At 47.4% G+C, this 21400-nt stretch overlaps 1 protein-coding gene across 1 annotated transcript in view; it reads left to right on the top strand.

Moving 5' to 3' along the window:
* Window positions 1-21400, top strand: part of jarid2b (jumonji and AT-rich interaction domain containing 2b) — a 102868-nt gene that overhangs the window by 39112 nt on the left and 42356 nt on the right. Inside the window, exons 2-3 of the mRNA XM_076755182.1 lie at window positions 10943-11066; window positions 18992-19121. Of these exons, the coding sequence (XP_076611297.1) occupies window positions 10943-11066; window positions 18992-19121 (254 nt within the window). The remainder of the gene's footprint in view (window positions 1-10942; window positions 11067-18991; window positions 19122-21400) is intronic.

The raw sequence follows: 21400 nt of genomic DNA, 5'->3' as shown, positions 1-21400 counted from the left end.
GAACCAATGTACACACAACCAACATTTCATCAGCACGTGATGTCTGTGGTCCTGCTGTCAGACTGAGGTTAGGCCAACACCTAACATAAAAAAACACCAAAAGGCAAAAGTGCACAGATAGCGTCATTTAGTTTAGCTAGATTTAATTTTATCAGACACATTTTCCAAGACGTCACACGCTGTTTTTGTCATTATTTTTCCCATTATAAGACAACATTTCAAAACACATCAGGTGATTTTGGGTTGATTGGGCCTCAGGTCCTTGAAAGTGCTGTCAAATGGCAAAAACATTGGCATTGTTTGTTTGCTGGAAAAAGAAAAGCCTGGGTCCTAAACAAAACTTTGCAAACATTTTAGGTAAATGTGGCTTTTATTACCCACGTAGCTGCTTTTGTAAATTGTTACAATGCAGGCACAATGCACGATTGTAGATCAGGTCGGGGGAAATGGTTTATGTAGGAAAGTGTGTGTGTGTGTGTGGGAGACAGTTGGCGTATGACAAAAAGAGGTTCTTTTGCAGCTTCAAATACTGTAAGTAACTTAATTTGCAGGCCTGGCCAAGGCCACTACTACAGCACCATTATCGATCTTCTAAAGACTTAATCGCACTCGCATCAACAGACACAGAGGCTCAGTGTATCTAAATATGATTGTGCTGAGCTTGAACTTCTTTTGGTTGGCAGCAGCGCGGGGGGGGTGCGGGGGTGGGGGTGGGGGGCTCGAGAGATGAGCTGGGGAGGCGCAGAGGTCCATCTGTTTTTCTTTTCCTCTGCTTTTGTTAAATCTAAACAGAGACGTGAGCAGGATTGAGATGCTCACAGACAACATTTTAGGCATGGCTGTGCCGAGCGGGAGATGCTTCTGGAGTGGCTTCTTTTTTCACCTCATTTGCGTTAATCTAACTCGTGTCTCGCGGTACACAGCCATTTAGCTCCTCACTTGTGTGGGCAAGCGGCGGCCTTTTTCACACGCTCAATATGTTTTTATGTCCTGGTTGTGGAAAGGGGAATTAATGAGTCTTTCTAGTAAAGCTGCTTGTCTGAGCTCGTGCAAAGTTCTGCGAGGGTAAATGAGCCTAAAGCCTCGGGCTATGGGCTGCTGTTGTTGTTGTTATGTGTCTGTGTGCACGTGTGTGATGGTTCTTGTGAGCCTCTTCCTGTCTGATTGTTTACAGCCTTACCTAACTGGATTCCAGATGTAATCCTACAGTCTTTCTGATGAGTCTGACTATCCAAGGCTAACAGGGAGACTCTCTAGAAGCCCCCCTCAGGCATCATCCTAACACCATCTTGCTTCCATACAAATGGCATCTTCTGCTAGTAGCAGACAGATGCTGCATAAACTGACCAGAGGCCGGCGGTTCTCTGTATATTCTTATAAGCCTGTGAGCCTGCAGGCTGTTCCTGTCGGGCGACGCACGAGGCTAATGAGGTTACTCTGTTTCCTGTTTCTGCCTTCCTGCCCCCCCCTCCTCGTGTCTGTGGGAGTGGGAGGGCTTCAGCTCTGTGCCACAGTATGTTTACACACTGTAACGTACCTTGCATATGCTTGACATCGTGTGTGTGCTTGTAGATGTATGCACATGCACCATGTTTCTGCTAGTATTAAGCATGCCATATACTTTATATGCAAGAGAATGTGTGGAGTGCTGCCATGTTTAAAGGCCAGAAGAAAGGCTCGAAAAGCTATAGCCTAGTTTCTGCTAATATGTTATTGCTCTCATATGAAATTCATATATTTTAGTGTTTTTACTTGAATAAGCATGCCTACAGCAGTTTGTTTCACAGCCATATAGGGCTTTAAATGCACCTAAAACCCTTCACAACAATCAAAGTGCATTTGTTTTAGGGGTCCAATGGCAGAACTTAGACCCTGCTTGTAAAGAAAGACAACATTTCTTATAGGATTGTCCATTAGCACTGCCACAGCCTCAGGCAGTGTGCAGGACAACATGTTTATTTGTCATTAAAATACATACTCATGTAACAAAACAGTACCTTAGCAGTGCAGATATTTCTTCCATATTGTGACCTTTAACACAGCTTCGAATACATTTGAATGCATAGGATTACAATTTCACATCAATCTAAGTGAGTAAATGCCCTGCTGGGACTTGTATTATGATGTGGAAGGATTTTTATAATCTCCAGAGACACTCAGCGCCGGGTGTCACACGGCCCGGACTGTGAGGAACACATTCATTTGGCTGTGCGATTCTAAAGGAAATAAATTGCTATTGATGTTAGAAGTCATACCTCACATTTCTATGTGTGGAGGAGAGAAGGCTCCGACTGCAGCTCCGTTAAGAGGGATCAGCAGCGGGGTCTTCTCAGGCCTCCCGAGGGAATAGCGGGGAGGCACAGGGGCCACCGCCGCCGCTACCGTGATGAATGACGGCGTGTCGGAGAGCGCCGTCGATCAGAACCGGCCGTCCATGTGACCGCGGCTGCAGAGTCGGTGTTTGTGTGCATGTGCCCGCAGCACAGGGAATTGAGTCAAACCTCCGGTCAGCGGCAAGTAGCCAAAGTGAAAATGATATTGTGACAGAGTTGGAGGGTAAGTGTGTTGAATGAGGGTGTTATTATTGAATGGGGGCCATTTGTTATGCAACCTGTCACGGCGCACACTACACACACGGCTTGCTTTACGCTATAGTTTAACACACATTTCCACCACGAGACCTGTGTTTCAGTCCAGTCCTCTGCCTCGACAGTCAGCCCTCTCAACCTGCCAAATGTAACTTAAGAATATGAAGAATTTTCCTCAACTGAGCTCTTAAAACCATGGCAACAGGGCTGCGAAACTGACAGAGACGCCGCTGCAAAGCCGATATCACGCCGTTACTTTCACATTTCACTTTATGAGAGACACTTAAAATTCCCACAACAACAATTCCACCGTCCTGTCTTGGCGTAGCAGCGCTGAACGAACAGGAAACAGTTGCTTTGAGCCTCGGCTCTTTATGGTAATGCTCCTCTGGTGCTGCGCGCCGTGTGTGTGCGCTGAGGACGGAAGCAGAGCTCCTTCCACGTTCTGCTAGATAATCTGACGATACTGCTGTAACAGTGCGGGAATGTGAGACGCAAACAAGTGGAAGAGATTAGCGAGGGGTTTATGCTTTTCCTCATTATTCTGGGTTTCGTTTCTTTCCTCCGCTTTGTTTTCAAGTTTTTAACACCACAGTTTATACTGCGTGATTGCTTTATAGACATCTCTGGAGGTTAATAAAAGATTTGGCTGAAGTCTGAGCAAGAGATGGAGTAATCGGTTGGTTACATTTCGGTTTTGGGGGTGGATCGGGGGTGTGTTTTTTTTTTTTTTTTTTTAAGTCACGCGTGTGGTATGCGGCGCTCGTGTGGGAGCTGAGGGGTCAGACAGTGATGCAGCTTTTCATCCATTCGTCTGAAATCAAACAAAGAAAAGCAAACACCTGAAAAACAGCGTTTCAAGTCGGACATCTATCACTCTTGGTGGAGGTGTGTGTCAGGTGCTGCGTGTGTGTGTGTGTGTGGGGGGGGGTTAAGGGTCGGAACATGGGGTCAGCTGGCCACATAGCCAGTGTGGGTGGGCAAGCCAGTCAATTTAAACCCTTTATTATGCAGCCAGTCGAGCCTCTTCTGCTCACATGCGCACACATATACAAACAGACACACACACACATACACACACACACACACACAGGATCTTCAAAGCACTGTGACATTTATTTCTTTCAGTCAAAATAAACTCGGTCACAGTCTGTATTTAAAAGCTCTCTCCCTCACTCCATCTCTCCTTCTCTCCCTCTCTCTCTCTCTCTCTCTCTCTCTCTCTCTCTCTCTCTCACTCTCTCTCTCTCTCTCTCTCTCTCTCTCTCTCTCTCTCTCTCTCTCTCCCTCCCTCTCTGTGCTCTACTTTTTACCAGCCTGATAGCGTTTTATGCTCGACAGGGCTGAATGGCGCTGGCAGTCTGTCACTTATGTACGCTCAGATAGATTCAGACTGCGCGTGCGTGCATGAGTGTGCAAATGCAGACAGCTGATATGATTGACAGTGCAGACGCGGGAGGTTTGTGTGCATGTGTGCGTGTGTGTGTGTGCGTGACACTGAGCTCAGCAGGAGAGACCATCACGGCCAGGCTGCAAACAGAAGCCATTGTTCTGAGGGAGAGACCTTTATCGGCGGCATGTGTAGGTACAGGGAGGGAAGGTGGAGACAGACTGAGCTCACGCGCCCCGTTTCTTACATGTGGGCTGTTTAAAAATGGCTCTTTTTCAGAAAGCATCTGTGTGGTTATTTTCTTTTTATAGTGCTGTTATGTTGCTGTTGCTCAAGGAAGTTCACCGGCCTCTCTGCTCACGGGCAAACTGCTGCTTAAGCCGTTTACGTGACTTCAGGAGCTACCTTCAGCTCTTGTAGCATTCCTCTCCTCCTCTGCTGCAGATGGAAATGTTCTGGATCTCTCTGCTCAAAATGTTGGGGCTATCCCAGCATGGCGAGTTTAAAGGGAAGGCCCTGTGGCTGCGCACACACACACACACACACACACACATACACACTCACACACACATTCCGATGCAGTGAGCTTGTGGTGTAATGAGGCGATTATATAGGGCCTCTCCTCCCCGGCAACCCCACAACCTTGTTCTATTCGCCTATTCTCTGAGCTCCGAGCTGAGCTAAGCATCCGGTCTACTTGAAGCCATAAGGGACATGGGGACCAGGATGTAGTTAGGATTGGAATGTGGGCTTTTTTTTTGAGCGAACACGTGCTCGTAGTTGAGGAAGTTGGCCTGGTTTAAGCAACTGCCTCGGTTGTTTGCGTTGTGCCGATGGAAGAACTGCTAAAAAGCATTTGTCGCATTTTGTTCGAGGTGCCCGGGTGCTTTTTGGGAAATGGCGGCCATCATTTACATCGAAAGCGGGCCGTGGCCTCGAAAAATACCTCTCACAGTTTCCAAATTCCCAGTCAGAGTTTTTCTAATGAGTCACTTCTTCTCAAACATGCTGCTTTAGCTGCTCTTATTTGCATTTGCATCTTTCACTCACAAGATTGCTTTGAAGAGCCCTCCATTATTGTGGCGGCATAATTAGGACCTCTTGCTGCCTCGCTGAGGCATTCTTTAATGCTTTGCAGTTGTTTTTGTTTCTCCACTGGGTCGTAATCAACATGCCTCAAATGTTTCTAATCCACAAACGGTTGGCCGTGACCCTGAGAAAAGGTTACAGTGATGTATTCGGGAATTAAATAATTGTTATCGCTGTCATCTGCACCACTCGTGAACCCTGAGCAGTCATCTCCTTACAGCCAGTCATCTGGGGCCCATGTGTTGGTGAAGGAGTAAGATGTGGAAGGAGAAAGGGAAGAGAGTAGCAGTGGGGTAGAGACTGTCCCGACTACTGGATACAATAACCCAAGCTTTGTTAAAATAACATTTCTCCTCCATCCGTCTCTCCGTCTCTCTTCTAAAGGGAAATGTGTGTTAGAATAACAGATTTTGGGCCGGTTTTGTGGAGCAGATCACAGCTGGCGCGTGGCCCACATTCCTCTGCCATGACATCCTCACAGTCGGCAGCAGCACGGCGCTATTTTTAGAACCGCTAGCAAGGACGTACACACAAACACACACTCACACACACGGAAATGGACGTATATGCAGATTCCTGTGTGTGAATGTATGCATGCTTAAGATGGAAGGTTTGGTTTTGCTCACAAAAGGTGAATGAGTGACTCTGTGGTACTGTTGGATGCTGCCTTGGTGTCTATAATTTGATATGTTGGAAAATTAATTACTGCAGTAAAACACTTGCAACCAAACATTAGAAAGTGCCTTTCATCACCTTTTTGAATGGGTGCTTTCCCCCTCGGCCGTACAGTCAGCACTGGCACGTCTGAGCTGCAGAGCTGACGTTAGCGCTGGCTTTCTGTCACACTTGTACACACAGACCCAGAACACAACACAGAGGCTCTGTGAGGCTCTTAAAGGCACAGTGTGTGTTTTTCAGCGAGTGGTGAAATAGGCAATTTCTCACACGAAAATGGACACGCTGCACATCGGGCACCCTTCATCGTCGTCCCTCCTTCTCTCGTATCTCACAGCACATCCGAGGACCTTTGTTTTTAGCGTCCGCTATCGCACCCAGCCAGCGCAATCCACTTGTTTCCTCACCAACTCTCGTAGTTATTGGATTTGCCTGCTGTGGAGAGAGGATTGTTGAGTAAGGCTGGGGTTATGAAGTGGAACCAGCTCCACTTTTCATCCAGTTAGATGAACAGATGCAGGGATTTAAAGCAGGGATAGATCAATTCTGCTCAGACTCTTGCCTTCTTGTCACTTCCAGTTCCTGGAACTGTTTTCAAAATTCAGCTTGCTCACTTATCTTGGTCATGATTGTTCTGTTGTTGGCAAAGCTACATCTAGTGGGTATTTATTCCCCAGATCTTTTTCGTCCTGTGCATATTTTCATAATCTTGCAACAACAAAAAAAAAAGCCAGTTAAGAAACACAAACTCTAGCCGGAGATGACATTATTTGAAGCATGAAAGCATCATTATGATCCAAAATAATGTCAGGGAAGGAATTTAAATGTTGCAAGAATTAGCATCTCAGGTGTGTGTTTCAGTGATATTTCCTCCCCTTGGATTCAGCCCGTTGGAGAAGTTTATTGGGGTAAAATGTTTAAAGAAGCCCAGCGGGAAAGGTATTATGTTGGTATACTTCCAAGCGCCGTCTGATTTATCACAGCATGTGTGTGTGTGACAGCGAGAGAGACGGAGTGAGAGAGGAAGAGGCACAGTATCCCTGTGGATGCCTAAAAGATTTTGCGGTTTGTGCAGGTCGGATTACCTGCCTCTTCCAAAGGATGTGGGGGTGGGGTTGCCGGGTGACAGTAGGCAGACAACGTTCCTGACGCGTCCCTTGGTTGCACACATACACACACAGACAGGCGTGTGCACAGAAAAGGTCCCCGCGCTCATTAGTGGAATTCCACTAGCCTGATGGGAGCTGGTCGGGGTGTAGATGTGTGTGTCAGTGCCAGGTAGCGCTCTGCTGGCACTGTTCTGTGTAAGAGCTGTCTCTAAAGAGCTCTGGCAATACCTCACACACACACACACACACACACACACACACACACACACGCACAGTGCAATGTCTGACTGAGAAACTGAGATGCAACACAATTTGGTTTTATTGCTTATTTGAGTTTTCCTTCCTCTGTCATGCTGCACTCCCCCTCTGGCAGCCGGCGTGTAGGTCTTTGGAGGGATTCTGCACGCTATCGCTGTCCATCACTTTCTTTATTTCACACCTTCACATGCACACACACACCGGCAGGCTGAAAATCCAGCAAAAGCAGACGGCAAACCACCTCTCAGGTCAGACAAATAGTTAACCTGCAGTTGAGCAAAGGTTGCGAAAACCCATTTAACCGATGATCTGAAGTTATGAAGAGCTATTAGGGAGGTTTCAAGGTGCTGCAGCTGAAAGAGAGCAGAGTTTTAGCGCCCTTCACCCCCTCAGCTGATGAAAAGTCAGTCAGCATTTTTCCCTCCCCCCCTTCCTTTTTTTTTCCAGACCTTGTTGCTTTGTGTACACAGTGCAGGAAATATCTGTGGCACGCTGCCAACGACTGTGAGGAAACCAGAGAGAAAGCGAGAGAAAAAGAAACACAGATGAACTTTAAGGTCAACTTTTGGAGGGAAGAGTTTTTTTTTTCCCTCTCAGTACAGCTGTGTGTTGTGTTGTGTTGTGTTGTGTTGTGTTGTGTTGTGTGTGTGTGTGTGTGTGTGTGTGTCAGGTGGAAATCCGGATACTGTAGAAGCCATGTATGTGAGAGTGTTTGTAACCCCGAGATGTACTGTCAGTGCTGTGTGTGTGTCAGTGTACATTTGGCCTTGTGACACACCAGGAGGGAAAGAGTGCCACTGAGCTGTCTGGGTAATTGGTGCTTACCTGGCAGGCTTTTGCACACACACACACACACACACACACACACACACACACGCGCACCTGCACACACACGCACAGAATGGATTAGATGACATTAACTGCAGGAGAAAATGGCATAATTGAATACTCGCACTGCCTTTCTCGCTGGTGTGTGTGTGTGTGTGTGTGTGTGTGTGTGTGTGTGTGTGTGTGCGTGCGTGCGCACGCTCGTGTGTGACAGTGTAATGAGGGACTGCACGCTACACACAAAACACACCCTATCAACCTCTGTCAGAGGCTGCAAGCCATCGGTGCACTGAACGGTCTGCTCTCGTGTGTGTGTGTGTGTGTGTGTGTGTGTGTGTGTGTGTGTGTGTGTCAGCATGCGTACTGTATGCAGGGAGATGTGGCTGTCACCCATCAGCTCCATCATGTGCAGACACCCAGCTTTTAATCTTGTCCTCCCGCCACCCCCTCCCCTCCCTTTAGCTCTGCTGAGGCCTCGTCCCCAAGGTCCCTGAGCAGACCTGGGAAATCAAAACAATGCTCTGCAAAAGCTTATTTTTATCTGCTGAAGACACACACACACAAAAGAAAAAAAAAAAACTCACACAAAAGCACAATAAACAAGCGACATCTTCAGTCTTGTCAATATTGTCAAAAAATGTTAAGAGTTGTGAAATGAATCGAGTGAGTGAACGAGGCTGTATTAGTTCTAATTACAGAAGGAGATAATAAATCAGATTCTTCAAGCCGTTCCTCACTTGAAGGCTCGTCTCTCGTGACCCACCTGTGGCTTTCAAGTGATCCACTGAGAAGCACTGTGCTCAGCTTCCTGCTGAATGAGACTCCGTGCAGCAGTGCTGAGCGACGGGGCAGGGAGCCGCCGCGTGCAGCCGATCTGAGTTCACGCCCTGAGCACGGTGAACTGCGCCTGACTTCATCTTAATAGAATATATATCCTGTTCAGAAATGTCATCTCCGTGTCCTGAACTCTGGAGTAAACACACGCAGAGACGCTTGCACACACCCTGTTGTGATGCTGCTATAATTAGCAGCGAGTTGTCTGCTGCGCTGATCAGAAGGCGGATTTTTATCCATCACAACATCTCCGGTGTGTGTGTGTGTGTGTGTGTGTGTGTGTGTGTGTGTGTGTGTGTGTGTGTGTGTGTGTGTGTGTGTGCGTTTGAATGAGTGTGAATAGAGTATGTGAGACCTGGGGTTGCAGCACTGAAAGAAAGACGTTTGTGAGCAGCAGTCATTTCTGGAGCATTTTATTCACCAGCTGTGGGAGGCTGCATAATATTAGGATGAGATTAACTTTCTCCCTTTCACACACTCAGACAGGCTGACGCACAGAGTGTGTGTGTATATGAGTGTGTGTGTGTGTGTGTGTGTTACACCAGCTACTGTCTGAATTCCTCAGCTTTCCGGTTTTCTTTGAGAGTGCACTCGTTCTTAACGGAAGGCTGTGACTGTTATCTTGTTGTTACAGCGGCGGTTAAAAAAAAAAAGTCTTGGAGTAATTATTCTCATGCCAGGTGGAGATTTTGAACGCACCCTTGTGCTGATGTCACCATGATGCCCACCAGCCGCTTGGCCAGCTCAGACGATCTGAGTCAACTGGATGATCCCACACACACACACGCACGCACACACTCACGTCGCCTCTCACATCTGCCTCCTCCATTGCGTTTGACTCAGACAGGAGGAAGCGTGCTCGCCGGGATGAGCCAGCAGGATCAGAACTGTCCTTTTTTGTCTAAATTCGGATGATTAGCATACATTAGCTTTTCGCACAAAGACAGAAAGTGTTTTCTCGTCTCAGACCTTACAGCTGAAATCCACTCGCCCCATGGCTTGACTAGAGAAAAAGCTATTTCCAGTTTCCATTATTTATTAATACCTCTTTGTTGTTGCTCATGTCCTAATCTCATTTCCTTTAGTCATTAGCGTTGTTCGACATCAAACACAGCTGCCAGTGCATTGAGTGTAGGGGAGGGAGGTGGGGGGGGGGGAGAGAAGTACACGGTTATTGCTGTTGGACACTCACTAAAGACCCTTTTAACAAGGCTTGTTGCTGTGGAATATTTCTCTGTGAAGCTGTTAAAGTTCTCAATGTGAGAATATAGTGTTTCGAATAAGCCGCGGCTTCGATGCGCTTTACGTTCTGCTGTCATGTGTTTGATGCTGCGGTTGAATCTGACTGGGGGGAGTCTTGGAAAAGGATGCATTGTGCATGTGTGTGTGTGTGTGTGTGTGACTTCTGGTGACCTCTTTGACAATAACATCTTCTGTCTCAGTGTCCCTGAGAGAGATTAGCAACACATGAACTCACGGTCCCATGATGCTTTTTTCATTTGCTTCCTACCTATTCATCACCATAACGCTCTCCTCTCGGCATTGTGGTGAGACGCAGTCCTCTGTGCATTCTCATGCTAATGCTGCTGCAAGCTAATGCTATGTTATGCTAATGCTGTGTCATGCTAATGTCACGATGTAGCGAGAAGTGGCAAGCGGAACAATATGGAAGGAGATTCCCCTTTCTGCAGAGACTTTCCCTTTACTAAAGCCGTCATAACTTTTCGTGCATTTCCTCGCTGAGTACAACATCATTGTGTTTCCCGTATATGCCGCCGCTATTTTGACAGACAAATATATGATATAAAGATCAATTCCATGCGAGTTGGCTGCAGCTACTGATGTAAACAGATATTATTCCAGGTTGTTTTTAGAGTTTCCAAAGTGCAAAAAAAAGGTGCAGAGTGACTGTGGCACCTAATTAGCTGAAGAAGGTGAAGCTGGACAGTCTGTGCTCACGTTAGCTTGAGCTTGAGACGTGTTTAAGGACATGCTGTGGGCAAAAGCTCAGCGTAAACAACTGTCCAGCTCACAAACCTGCAGCCTGTGTTAGTGGCTTGTTCATCGTCTGCCTGCCAGCTTTCATTCCTCAAACAATAACATGATAATTCAGCCTTTCTGAGAAGCAGTTTGCACTGACCCGCTCTCTGTTTCCCCGGATGTTTCCACAGGACGACAGTGATGGGATCCCGTGGTCGGAGGAGCGGGTTATGCGAAAGGTGCTTTACCTCTCCCTGAAGGAGTTTAGGAGTGCGCAGAAACGGCAGCTGGATGACGGAACCACAAACTCCAATGGTGAGTTCACATCCGTGTCCTTAATGCAGGGGGCCCGTCCCGCTGTGGATCCCAGCCGTGTGCATCGTCACCGTAAAATATACCACCAACTGTGATCATGCTGTGTCTTCTGAGAGACTTTGCACATTTTGCTTTAATATGCCCTGTGATAGCTCTGCCTTATCTTGATTCTAATCTATTTTTTTAATCCATTACAGTTGTTTCTATGCTCTCATGTGTATATTCTTGATTTTCTTACTTACCTCAGGTCAGTTTAGTGTAGGTTATGTGTGTTTCCCTTAGGGAATCAATGAAGTACTCTGTGGATCTGTCTGTCCAGTTCACCACAATATGATGTTTTTGTAATTTAGTTTATTCAGTGCCACGTGGTGAATTGCAGGAAATGAAGCAAACATGGCAAATTGGTTCAAAACACAGGATACATTAACAAAACTCAGTGTTAAAGACGCGTTTCCGTGCCAGTCTAAGAATAAGATTGACCGTTTTTCTCTTAAAGCGTACGCATGATCTATTTCTCACCCATCCCATACTTGGAAATCTGTGTTTAGCTGAAATGAGGACTTTCCAAAGAGCTAAATTTAAATGGAATAAACTGAATTGCATCTCTCACGGCGCACTGTAAACAGGCCTGCAACGATTAAAGGATATCTTGAAATGTAGCAATTTTACATGTTGAAAACTTTCACTTTGATTCGACGAAATGAAAGAAGCGAGGAAACTGCTGCACTAGCATTTTGTGGAGTAAATGTCAGAGTTGCCAATTTAGTCTGGCTTGGCTGACATTAGCGTCTCAGCCTCGCTCTTCGTTGCTTTAATTGCAGGCGACAGTTTTATTAGTCTGTTTGTATGTGAGGACTAAGCATGTTTTCTTTGCCGACGGAACCTGATTTCACTTAAAACAGAGAGAATCCAGTGAGACCAGACCATCAAGGACTCTCATTTGCTTTTTGTTGTGGGTCAGTGGGCAGCGAGCTGCAGTCTTTCACTCCGCTGGCTCGGTGTCACATCCTCAAAAGAACCCTTGAACTGAAAGTTTTTCCCATTTATTTTCACATGTTGTTTACGCATCAAACAGAGGGACTCTGATGAGGTCCTCCACAGGGCAGCTCACAAGAAAAACACGTGTAGAAGTGTAGTTAATCTTTCTCAGCTTGGGCATTTACACTCACCCGTGTGTCCAGGCTCATTAAAACACGGACGAACAGAAACCTCGACATGAATTAATACTTGAAGTTGCTTAGTAAGACAGAAATCCAATTCCAGGTGGAGGTCTGCTCAGTAACAGTCGAGGGGCTCTGCTGTTGTGCCTTGTAAACCTGAAACAACAGAAGAAGAGTAAGAGCACGGTGGGCGGGCGGGGGTAGGGAGGGGGGGGGGGGGGGGGGTGAACAGCTTGTTTTGAACCAGGCTGCCACCATGTCTTTGTTTGACACTGGTGCTCCCACACAAAAAAAAAAGCCCTCAGCCAACCAACAGCGGAGATTTGAACTTCACACGTGCCTCAGAAGCTATTCTCAGCTGACATTAACACAACCCAGACACCGAGAGAAAGGAAAGTCATCCAGCCATCCAGCTCGGCAGGGAGAGAGACAGGCAGGCAGGCAGACAGACAGACAGGAGGGAAGGCTCTTTTGAAATGTAGCTTTGCTTTCATACCCACCGCTTCGCCCTCCTTCCCCACTTTTCTCTCGTTTTCTTTATTATATGTTTTTCCACACCTTCGTTTCTTCTCCCTACGTCTGTGCCGAGAGCCCCCCTCCCCTCCCCGGAGCGAGCGTATCTCTGCGTGTCTGTCTGGCATCTCATAGCTGCCACTCCACAGCTCCTCGGGGCCTTTTAAGCCGCCGCGGGTAGCTGACCTTATCGCCTGAATAAAAATGACTCATTAGAAAGCGTCGGCGGCCCGTCGTGCCGGGGGTAACGACAGCAGCCGCGCTGACACAAAAGGGAGCCGGGCTGAATAGACCGGTCCTGCTGTTTCAGAGCACCGTGGGTTAGCGAGGCTTTGGAGGTTGTACGAGCGGCACAGTTTCCCCGACTCGCGTAGACGTTGTGGAGAAACTGTCAGCCATTTTGGAGGATCACACTCAGCGTGCGCTACATCCTGAATTGGCAGCCCCTGCTGTTTTAGAGGACTGTGGGTTAGAGAGTCTGGGCTTATGCTGGAGCCAGACATGTGCCACAGTTTTCAGCCTCGCACAGGCATTATTGCGAAACTATCAGCCATTTTGGAGAGCCAGCCCGTGCAGGCACATCATCATTAAACATGTGACGGATGGAACCGGAGGAGACGACAGATTACAGATAACTGTCACATCCAAACGATTAGTCTGTAACTGGATCGCTTGATAGAAAATTAATAAGGGAACGTTTTAATAACTGTGTTATTAAGCCAAACGTGCTGCTTTCAGCCTCTCACATGTCAACCCTTCTCTGTTCAGCGTCATTAGAAAGTTTTGTTTGGACACAATAAGCAATTTTAAGGCCTCACCTTGAGCTCTGGGAGAATATGAAGAGCTTTTTTTTTTTTTTTTTTTGCTATTTAACAGAAGAATAATTCTTTTCATGATGGATTATTCTGCCGATTTATCAGTTAATCATTTGCTGAACAGAATATCATCAAATGGTGGAAAATCTTTCATCCGACAACAGAAGATATTTCTCGATGTGACCTTGGAATTTGAGTATGAAGTGTTTTTTTTTTTTTTTTTTTTTTTTTTCTTATCTTGGTCAGAGTAAACTAAGAAAACCTGAAAATATCCACATCTGTGAAACTGGACCAGATTTATTTTGGCCCATTTTTGCTTAAAAAAAACGTTGTTCCACTGATGGATTAACCTGCTAAAAGAATAATGGGGGAAAAGTTTGCTGACGTCTTGGTCTGTACGCAGGATCTGGTCCAAATAAAGGACGGGTCCCTGTCTGCTTCGGTATATTTCAAGATAAGCATCCACCATTTTGGGAAATTGGTGTCATCTGATGGAAGGAGGTTTACAGCAATACCTGGCTGTAAAACATTTGTCCCCCCCTCCCCAGGCATCTGTCTCTCCCTTCCCACATACCTCCATCCATCCCCAGCCTCTCCCTCCTCCTCCTCCTCCTCCTCCTCCTCCTCTTCCTCCTCCTCTCTCACTCACTGTGTGGCAGCAGTGGCTATCTGTTTTAAAGGGGGTGTGGCGCTCTGTCAGTCAGCTGCATGTGTGTCCGTGTGTGTGTGTGCGTGTCAGTCTATCTCCCCACCCACCCAGCCTTCTCCCTGCCCATAGCCAGCAATTATGCCATCTCCCCAGCCACTTTACCTCTCGCTGCTGGCAGCCGTCCATCTCCGTGCCCATCACGCTTCCTGCCTCTCCCGCTCGCCGCCTGCATTATTTAACAAATGACATTATTCCCTCCTGCGTCCCGGCTTTTGCTCGTTCACCCACTCACCCTTCTCCCCGCTCCGTCACGGCTGCACTCTTCCTCCTCCTCCTCTCCCTCCATCCGACCGTCCTTCCGGTTGTCTCTCCCCGGATGCAGGGTTTCATTACACATCAATAGGACTCTGGTTACTGCCTTCTCCGCAAGCTCCTGTCTCCTCTCTCCCTCCCGCTGCTCAATCTCCTCGATGATGTATCTCCGCACCCCCACCCTCCTCACCGTAGCCTTTTTCTCCCCTCCTGTTCCCTCCATCCGTCTCTGTCCCCCTCTTTCTCACCATCTCCCTCTTTTCCGCTTTGTCCTTCCTGTCCCCTGCCCCCGTCTGTCTTAACTACCTACAGTATCTGTCACCCAAACCCCTCCCTCCCTTTTTCCATTCTTCCTCCGTCACCACCCTCCCTTCCTCCTCCCTCTGTCCTGTTTCCCGCCCTTCCTCTTCCGAAGCCACCGCATCTTCTTCATGTGCCTCCTGACTTCGCCATCTCCCTCCGCTATCCTCGTCTCTACACTCCTCTCCCCGTTCTTTTCCCTTCCTCCCACTCCATTTCCCTGAGTGCTATTGATGGAGGAGCTGGCCGCCGGCCAAAAACCAGGAGGGGCTGAAGAGAGGGGTCCCTGCTCGCACATTTCTCCAACTGTCCCTTCTCTTTCTCTTCCGGTCTGTCTGCCCGTCTCAGGACCTGCCGTTCCTGCCTGTTTTTATGCACGCCGTCCTCTTTCCTTCAGCGCTCACTCTGCTGTCACTCTGCTGTCTGTCTGTATTTCCCATGCCGCCAGCCCCTTGCCTGGCTGGAGTGGCAGCCGTGGCAGCTCCAACACTGCGTGGGCCCCTCTTTTCTCTCTCTGGAGTAGCAGAGAGACGGATAGAAGGTGGGGAAAAAAATAAGAGTAGCCGAAGGAGGGAGAGTTTAGGTCATCCACTCTGTCCTCGCGGGCTCTTTTCACACACCAGCTCAAGCCCTGCCAGTATCCCGTCTTTGCCTTTTGATGCTTCAGACATACAGCCTTGAACTTCACAAAGCAGATGCCACGTTTCCCAACTGCACATTGTTGCTGTGTGCTTTTGTTCTGGCTTGTGGTGAGTGTCATGCCATGCTGGTTGGCCTAACTTTGGAAGGAAGGGCAATATATTTGGGGCTATTTGAAATCCGCCAGCCAGGCAGCAATTTTAGTATCTGCTTCTATCTGGAAAAAAAACGCCTGGGAATGGGTACTATGGGGAGTTTCCCGAAAAATAAAACTACCCATTGTTTCTTTTTATATTATCCCGCAGTTTTAATTGTATACAGGCACAGAGGATTACTTGAACAAAGGGCATGAAATAGAGTTTTAGTGCTCTTGTTTACAAGAGGGAAAGGGAGATTATGGTCTTGTATAACATTAGAATTTGAACTGAAATTTGTACAGAATTGTTCGCTTATGAGAAGGAAGTGAAAAGACAGATTACAAACAAGAGAGCTTTTTTTTTTGCACAGCTGTCTTCACAGCCCGTACACGCTTCCCTGTCCATTAGGTATGGCATTGCCGTCACTTTCACATTAAGCCTGTGTTTCTAAGTGTAATCAGGAACCTTTAAGGAGGCACCCTGTGCCCCACGATGAGTCTTTCTTATGGCATGACTACTCTGCTATAGTTCCTCTTATTACTGCGGCTCACACTAATAGGCTCTTCTCAGCACTGTGATATGCCATGTTACGCTATGTACCTCTGCTCACTCCCTCCTGCTCTCTCGAGACTTTGAGGTGAACATAGCGAGGCGATGGGCTTAGTTAAGCACGCATAAATCTGATTAGAAGCCCCCCCCATAGGAGCAGCTATTGGGAGAGCGCACTAGCCTCTGCTGCCCCATCCCGTTCCAGTCTGCCACGACTCCAGCTTCTTGTCGTAGGCCTCCACCAGCTCCAGGAGCCCCAGTGAAGGCACTGGCCTTTGGCTCTCTGCCTCGCTCATCCCCAGCCCTCTGCCCTCCCAGGATTCACAGCTCTGCCCCTCAGACGGGCGTTCGTGTGCAGCCAGCATATGTCAAACAGCTCTTTGGAGGAATGGGGGTAGATGTAGGGGAGGGAGAACGGGGGGAGGGGAAATGGGCCTCTGCCTGCCTTTGCGTTCTGTGGGGACATCATGCGTCAGTCATTTTTCGGAGCACAATTAAAGTTAATGAGGTTTGTTTTGCTCCAGCAAACTTTCTCCAGCAAAACATATTGTCCAGAAGTTGTAATAGGACTCTTTGTTGTGCCTGAACAAATGATCATTTTAAATCAGTTTTCCGAAATTAAACTAACTCAATTAAACACTTTTTCATGGTCACAAACTAAGTGCTCACAAATGTGTCAGTCTGTTGGAATTTATCCTAAAAAAAAAAAGTGTCAAAAGTCTTTCACAAATGCAGATTAAATGAAATCTTTCTCATTTTGAAATCCACATCCGTTTGAAAAGGAGCAACTTCAAAGACTCTTAAGTGAAACTCTTGGTTGATTAAAGGCACCAAGATGTCAGCCCTTCGTGCAAACCGTGACATTGTAAGGCAGTGATTCACCCGAGCCCTATAGACTTACAGGCTCTCCAGCGCCGACATAAAGCATTGACAGCAATGCGATGGCCTTACTCATCACGCCCGCGCTTGTTAACTCTCTGACCGCAACGATCTGTGTGTGATGACTGTACCTCCGCTCTCAGGTGCTGACCTGCCCTGCGTGTGTGAGGGAAAACCAGCAAGCCTGTGTGTCTACGCAGCAATGAGAGAGTGTGACTCTGTGTGTGTGTGCGCTCCTTCAGCCCATAGCACATTTATAAATCTCACTTAAATCATATGTTTGAAAACTCCTTTTACCTGCTCCACAACTGCTCATCTTCATCCTGTCTCCTACGCTGTCATTTGATCTCGCTGCTCCCCTCCCCGTCCCATCTTCCTCAGACAACACAATGCCCGGGCTTGTTCCACAGTAGCCTCCTCGCTAACAGGATATCATTCAAGTTGCCACTTATCCTAACCTGCGCTCCGCTGTCGTTATTATCTTAATTTCCTTTTGACACTCGCTATTAGGAGTTTGCGGTGCGGGATGAGTGACAGATTCCTCCGACGCATCAGTCAAATGGAATTTCACTGGGTGGAAGGCTGTGAACTAAGAATCCCTCAGCCAATGGGAGCGTGGCATACCCACGGAAAGGTGAATGAAAGGGTTTATGACAGCGGCGCTCTTGGTTAAACAAACCACTGGGAGCTTGACTGTTCAGTGAGTCATCGTTTTGTTTTTGCAACATCAACGTGAATAATTTAACAACCCGCCATACCGACGTCCAGCAAGGCATCAGTGCTTGTCAGAACGGGTCAAAGCAGGTAAAACACCATTAATTACTGCCAGTGTCAAGCGTTTGATTGCTCGCTGAAATAAATCTCCAGCTTGCGGCTCTGCGAAGTGATATTTCAGCGCAGTTTTGAACATGTGACCGCGCCTCCGTCTCCAGTCTGTCTCCTTTGCGGCATTCTTCTTGAAAGGCTTTGAACCCCACCCCCCCGTCGTTTCCCCAATAAGTTTGCACGCTCGCATGCGATTGTTCAACAAGCCCGTGCGACACATTCCAGGAACTGCTGCAACTGCCCATGAGGAAATCAAGCCTTGTGATATCTATTTAATTTGGTTGTCTCCCTTAATTACCATTGACTTCCACTCCTCTGTTTGACCTAATTTGAATTCTCGGTGCCTGTTGTTGCTTTTGATTTAAGAATCTGTCTGGGGGCTTATTTTGTTTGTCTGAGTCGCTTGCTAAATATTTAATTAGGGCTCTGTCAATTGGGCTCACTAAGAATGTCAAGTCCAGCAATATCTGTTCACCTCCCTCACTGCCTCAGGCTTGTTTTTTTTTTTCTTTATTTAATCCCTTGTCAAAGGGCACACATCACGTACGTCAGCAGAGAACAGCGGTTGCATTCGACGAGGGGAAATGTGGACAGAAATATGAATAAGTAACTCGCCTCACTCCCAGGCTTAAACCCCGCGATGCTGCAATAGATGTGGCAATAAGTGATGTTGAAGGACTGTGTGTGAGTTTCAGTCACAGTCGCTGCACAATGGACGACACGTCACTCTGTTTGCACTGACTGCAGATGCTTTTGGCTCAGGATCTCGGTGCATTTGTTTAGTGTAGATGCTTGAATAATTTGTGTCCTCTCTGTATTCATCAACTTCTCTCCCTCTCTCGCCTTTTCTTCTTTTTTCCATGTTGTGTTCGCTCTGCACTGTCAGATAAAGCAGACCCACCATAATCTTATCAAAAGAAATGTATCTGCTCTGCCCTCAGCCCTCTCCACTGCGTCGAATCAAAAGCAGAAGGCTTTATTAACACTGTCAGATGAAAACACTGTTTTTTCCCTTAAGAGTCCGGCTATGTTTAACGCAACGTTAAATTCCCAGGATCATGAAATAGAAAATAAGGACCGTGGCAGATTTGTGGAGGTGGTCGGTCAAGTTTTTTGGCGGTAACCCTTTTGGCGCTCCTCTCCCCAGGTGCTTCTCTCCTAGCCAATGGGCAGCTGAACGGCTCGGGGTCAAAGGGCAGCCACAAAGAAGACGGGTCCTTGCGCTCTCAGGGCCTGGATGGCGGCAAGTACGGCGAGGACGGCCCTGCAAAGAAGAGGTGAGACTGCACGACTGTTTGTGTGTGTGTAATCCTGTTTGCTGAGCCTTACAGAGCCATGAATCTTGTCCTGGCGTAGAACTGCGAGCGTGCTGGTGTCTGCGAATGTGAGTTTGCATCAAAGGAGGCCGCTGCTGACACTGCGAGTGTGCGAGGTTGCGAGCGTGACCAGAAACTTTGCACACGCGTTGCCAACTGTAAGCGCAGCTCAGTTGTGATGAATTTCCCGAGCTCTGGGGGTTAAGAGGCTGCCACGTGATACCAGCTGCTTTCAACTTCTCACACACACACGCTTTATCTCCCTCTTTTTTCCCCTCATTTGCTCTCTTTGTGTAATTCATTCTCTCCGTCTCCCCACACTTCCCCATGCATCCTCTCTAACAACATCCTCCAGCAAAATCAATTCAGAATGTTTCAGTGCTCCTGTTGTCCGTCGCTTTGATTTATAAACTTTGCGTATGCACTCTCTTTGTCATTTCTTTCTCTTCCCTCTTCTGGACAAGAGCAAGTTGGCCATTAGTTTAATAGAAGATGACAGTCAACAGAGAAGAGTAAATAGTGCCACCCTGTAAAGGCCGCTGAGGTCTTTTAATGAGCACGCCCCCTCATCTTTTAATGCAAATGCCATTTCAGTCATTTATAATTAGCCACTTAAAGGAACGTTGCCTTGCATTTCCAAATGAATCATTTAAAAACCAAAGTTGTCGCGGAGCACAATAAGCTGTTAATTTCCAGCCGGCATAATTTTTTTTTTTTTTTTTTTTAAAGAGGCATTTATATCACGAGTGAATTATTGAAATGGATTTTGAAAAAAATTGTAATTTTCAGAGAGATTGGTACAAAACACTGCTCGCTCTCTCTCTCTTGTTCTTGGAAAATGGAATAAAGGATTGTTGGAAAATGTGATGCTTCTAATGCATTCAGCATGAAGCAGGTTTTGAAATCACAAGCTGGAAAATATGATTTACAAATAATCACGCTCTGAAGAGTGTACAGCGGATTAAAATGGCTGTTGTGATGCCGTTCCCTCTGCCGCACAGCCGCGTGTAGCACACGCACACGTAACGCAGCACACGATGCACTTACATTCACGCTCATACATTTGTGGGAAAACCCAGCATCCGTAAACCTTTTGCTGATATTCTTCTAGCTACTGTAGGTGGCAGGTGTGTGTGAGTGTGTGTGTGTTGTTTTGTTCTGTCACTGGTCTCTCTCTCTCTCTCTCTCACGCACACACACACACACACACTGACAGGGCATCAAAGCATCAGTGTAAAGCTAGGGGCGGAGTCTGGGGGCCGGACAGCAGCAGATGTCCTTCTGTAATGAGCGGCCCATACAGGCTCCATTCACTGCGTGTCAAGCACCTGCCTAAGTCCTCCTCGCTGTCATTCGATACTGTAACCTCCAAATCTGAGCTCGGTCATTACAAGCTTTCACCTACCTGCCTTCGAAACGGGCCTCTGAAGCAGCTGATAGGACATTTTTTCAGGAGAGATTTTTTTTTCTGCTAGTAGTAGAAAAAAAAAAATCCTAACAGGTGATCTTGAAGTCAGCCGGGATAAATGAGGCTGAATTGTGCACATGAGAGAATAGCTGTAGCGGGGACTGCCTGACTGACAATAACACAAAGTGCTGAATTGAAACAAAGTGACCCTCTGGCTCATATTATAGCAAAGTGTAAACACTCTACCAGCTGAGGAATAAGGTATAACAAGGACACTCTCGCACTTTTATTCTCTGTTGCTCTGGTGGCCTGTAGTGCCGTCTGTGTGTGTTGAGCGGGGTTCAGTTAGAGGCCAGCCTGATCCGTGGTTTTCATTAGTCTGCTCCACACACACGCACACAAACACACACACACACAGCAGGACTGAATGAAGAAAGGCTCTCTATCTGATGCTAATGAAACACAAGCCTAGCCAGTGCTTGGCAATGCCTCACGCTCTCTTAAAAAGCTTATTATGTGTGTGTGTGTGTGTGTGTGTGTGCGTGCGCGCTTTATGTGTGAAGGATGACTCCAGTGCCCTGGCATGGCTGCCCTGCACTGTTCCTGAACAGCACCAACTGAGATAATGCCAGGAGCTTTTACACCTGGCAATAGCCAAAACAGAAGGGAGGGGCGGCGGCGGCGGCGGCGGCCTAGCGGGTTCCAGTTTTGAGTGAAGAAAAAAGTTTCGCACTGTGGAGAGAGGATGAAGGGATCGAGGGTAGACAGAGAGGGGAAAGACTGGGAGGAGCAGCAGAGAGAGAGGGAGAGAGGCAGAGACAGAAGGACAGGT

This window comes from Chaetodon auriga, chromosome 17 (assembly GCF_051107435.1).
Source record: "Chaetodon auriga isolate fChaAug3 chromosome 17, fChaAug3.hap1, whole genome shotgun sequence".
Lineage (NCBI taxonomy): Eukaryota > Metazoa > Chordata > Actinopteri > Chaetodontiformes > Chaetodontidae > Chaetodon > Chaetodon auriga.
The sequence above is the reverse complement of the archived record's forward strand: the minus strand, read 5'-3'. Positions and strand labels throughout refer to the sequence as shown.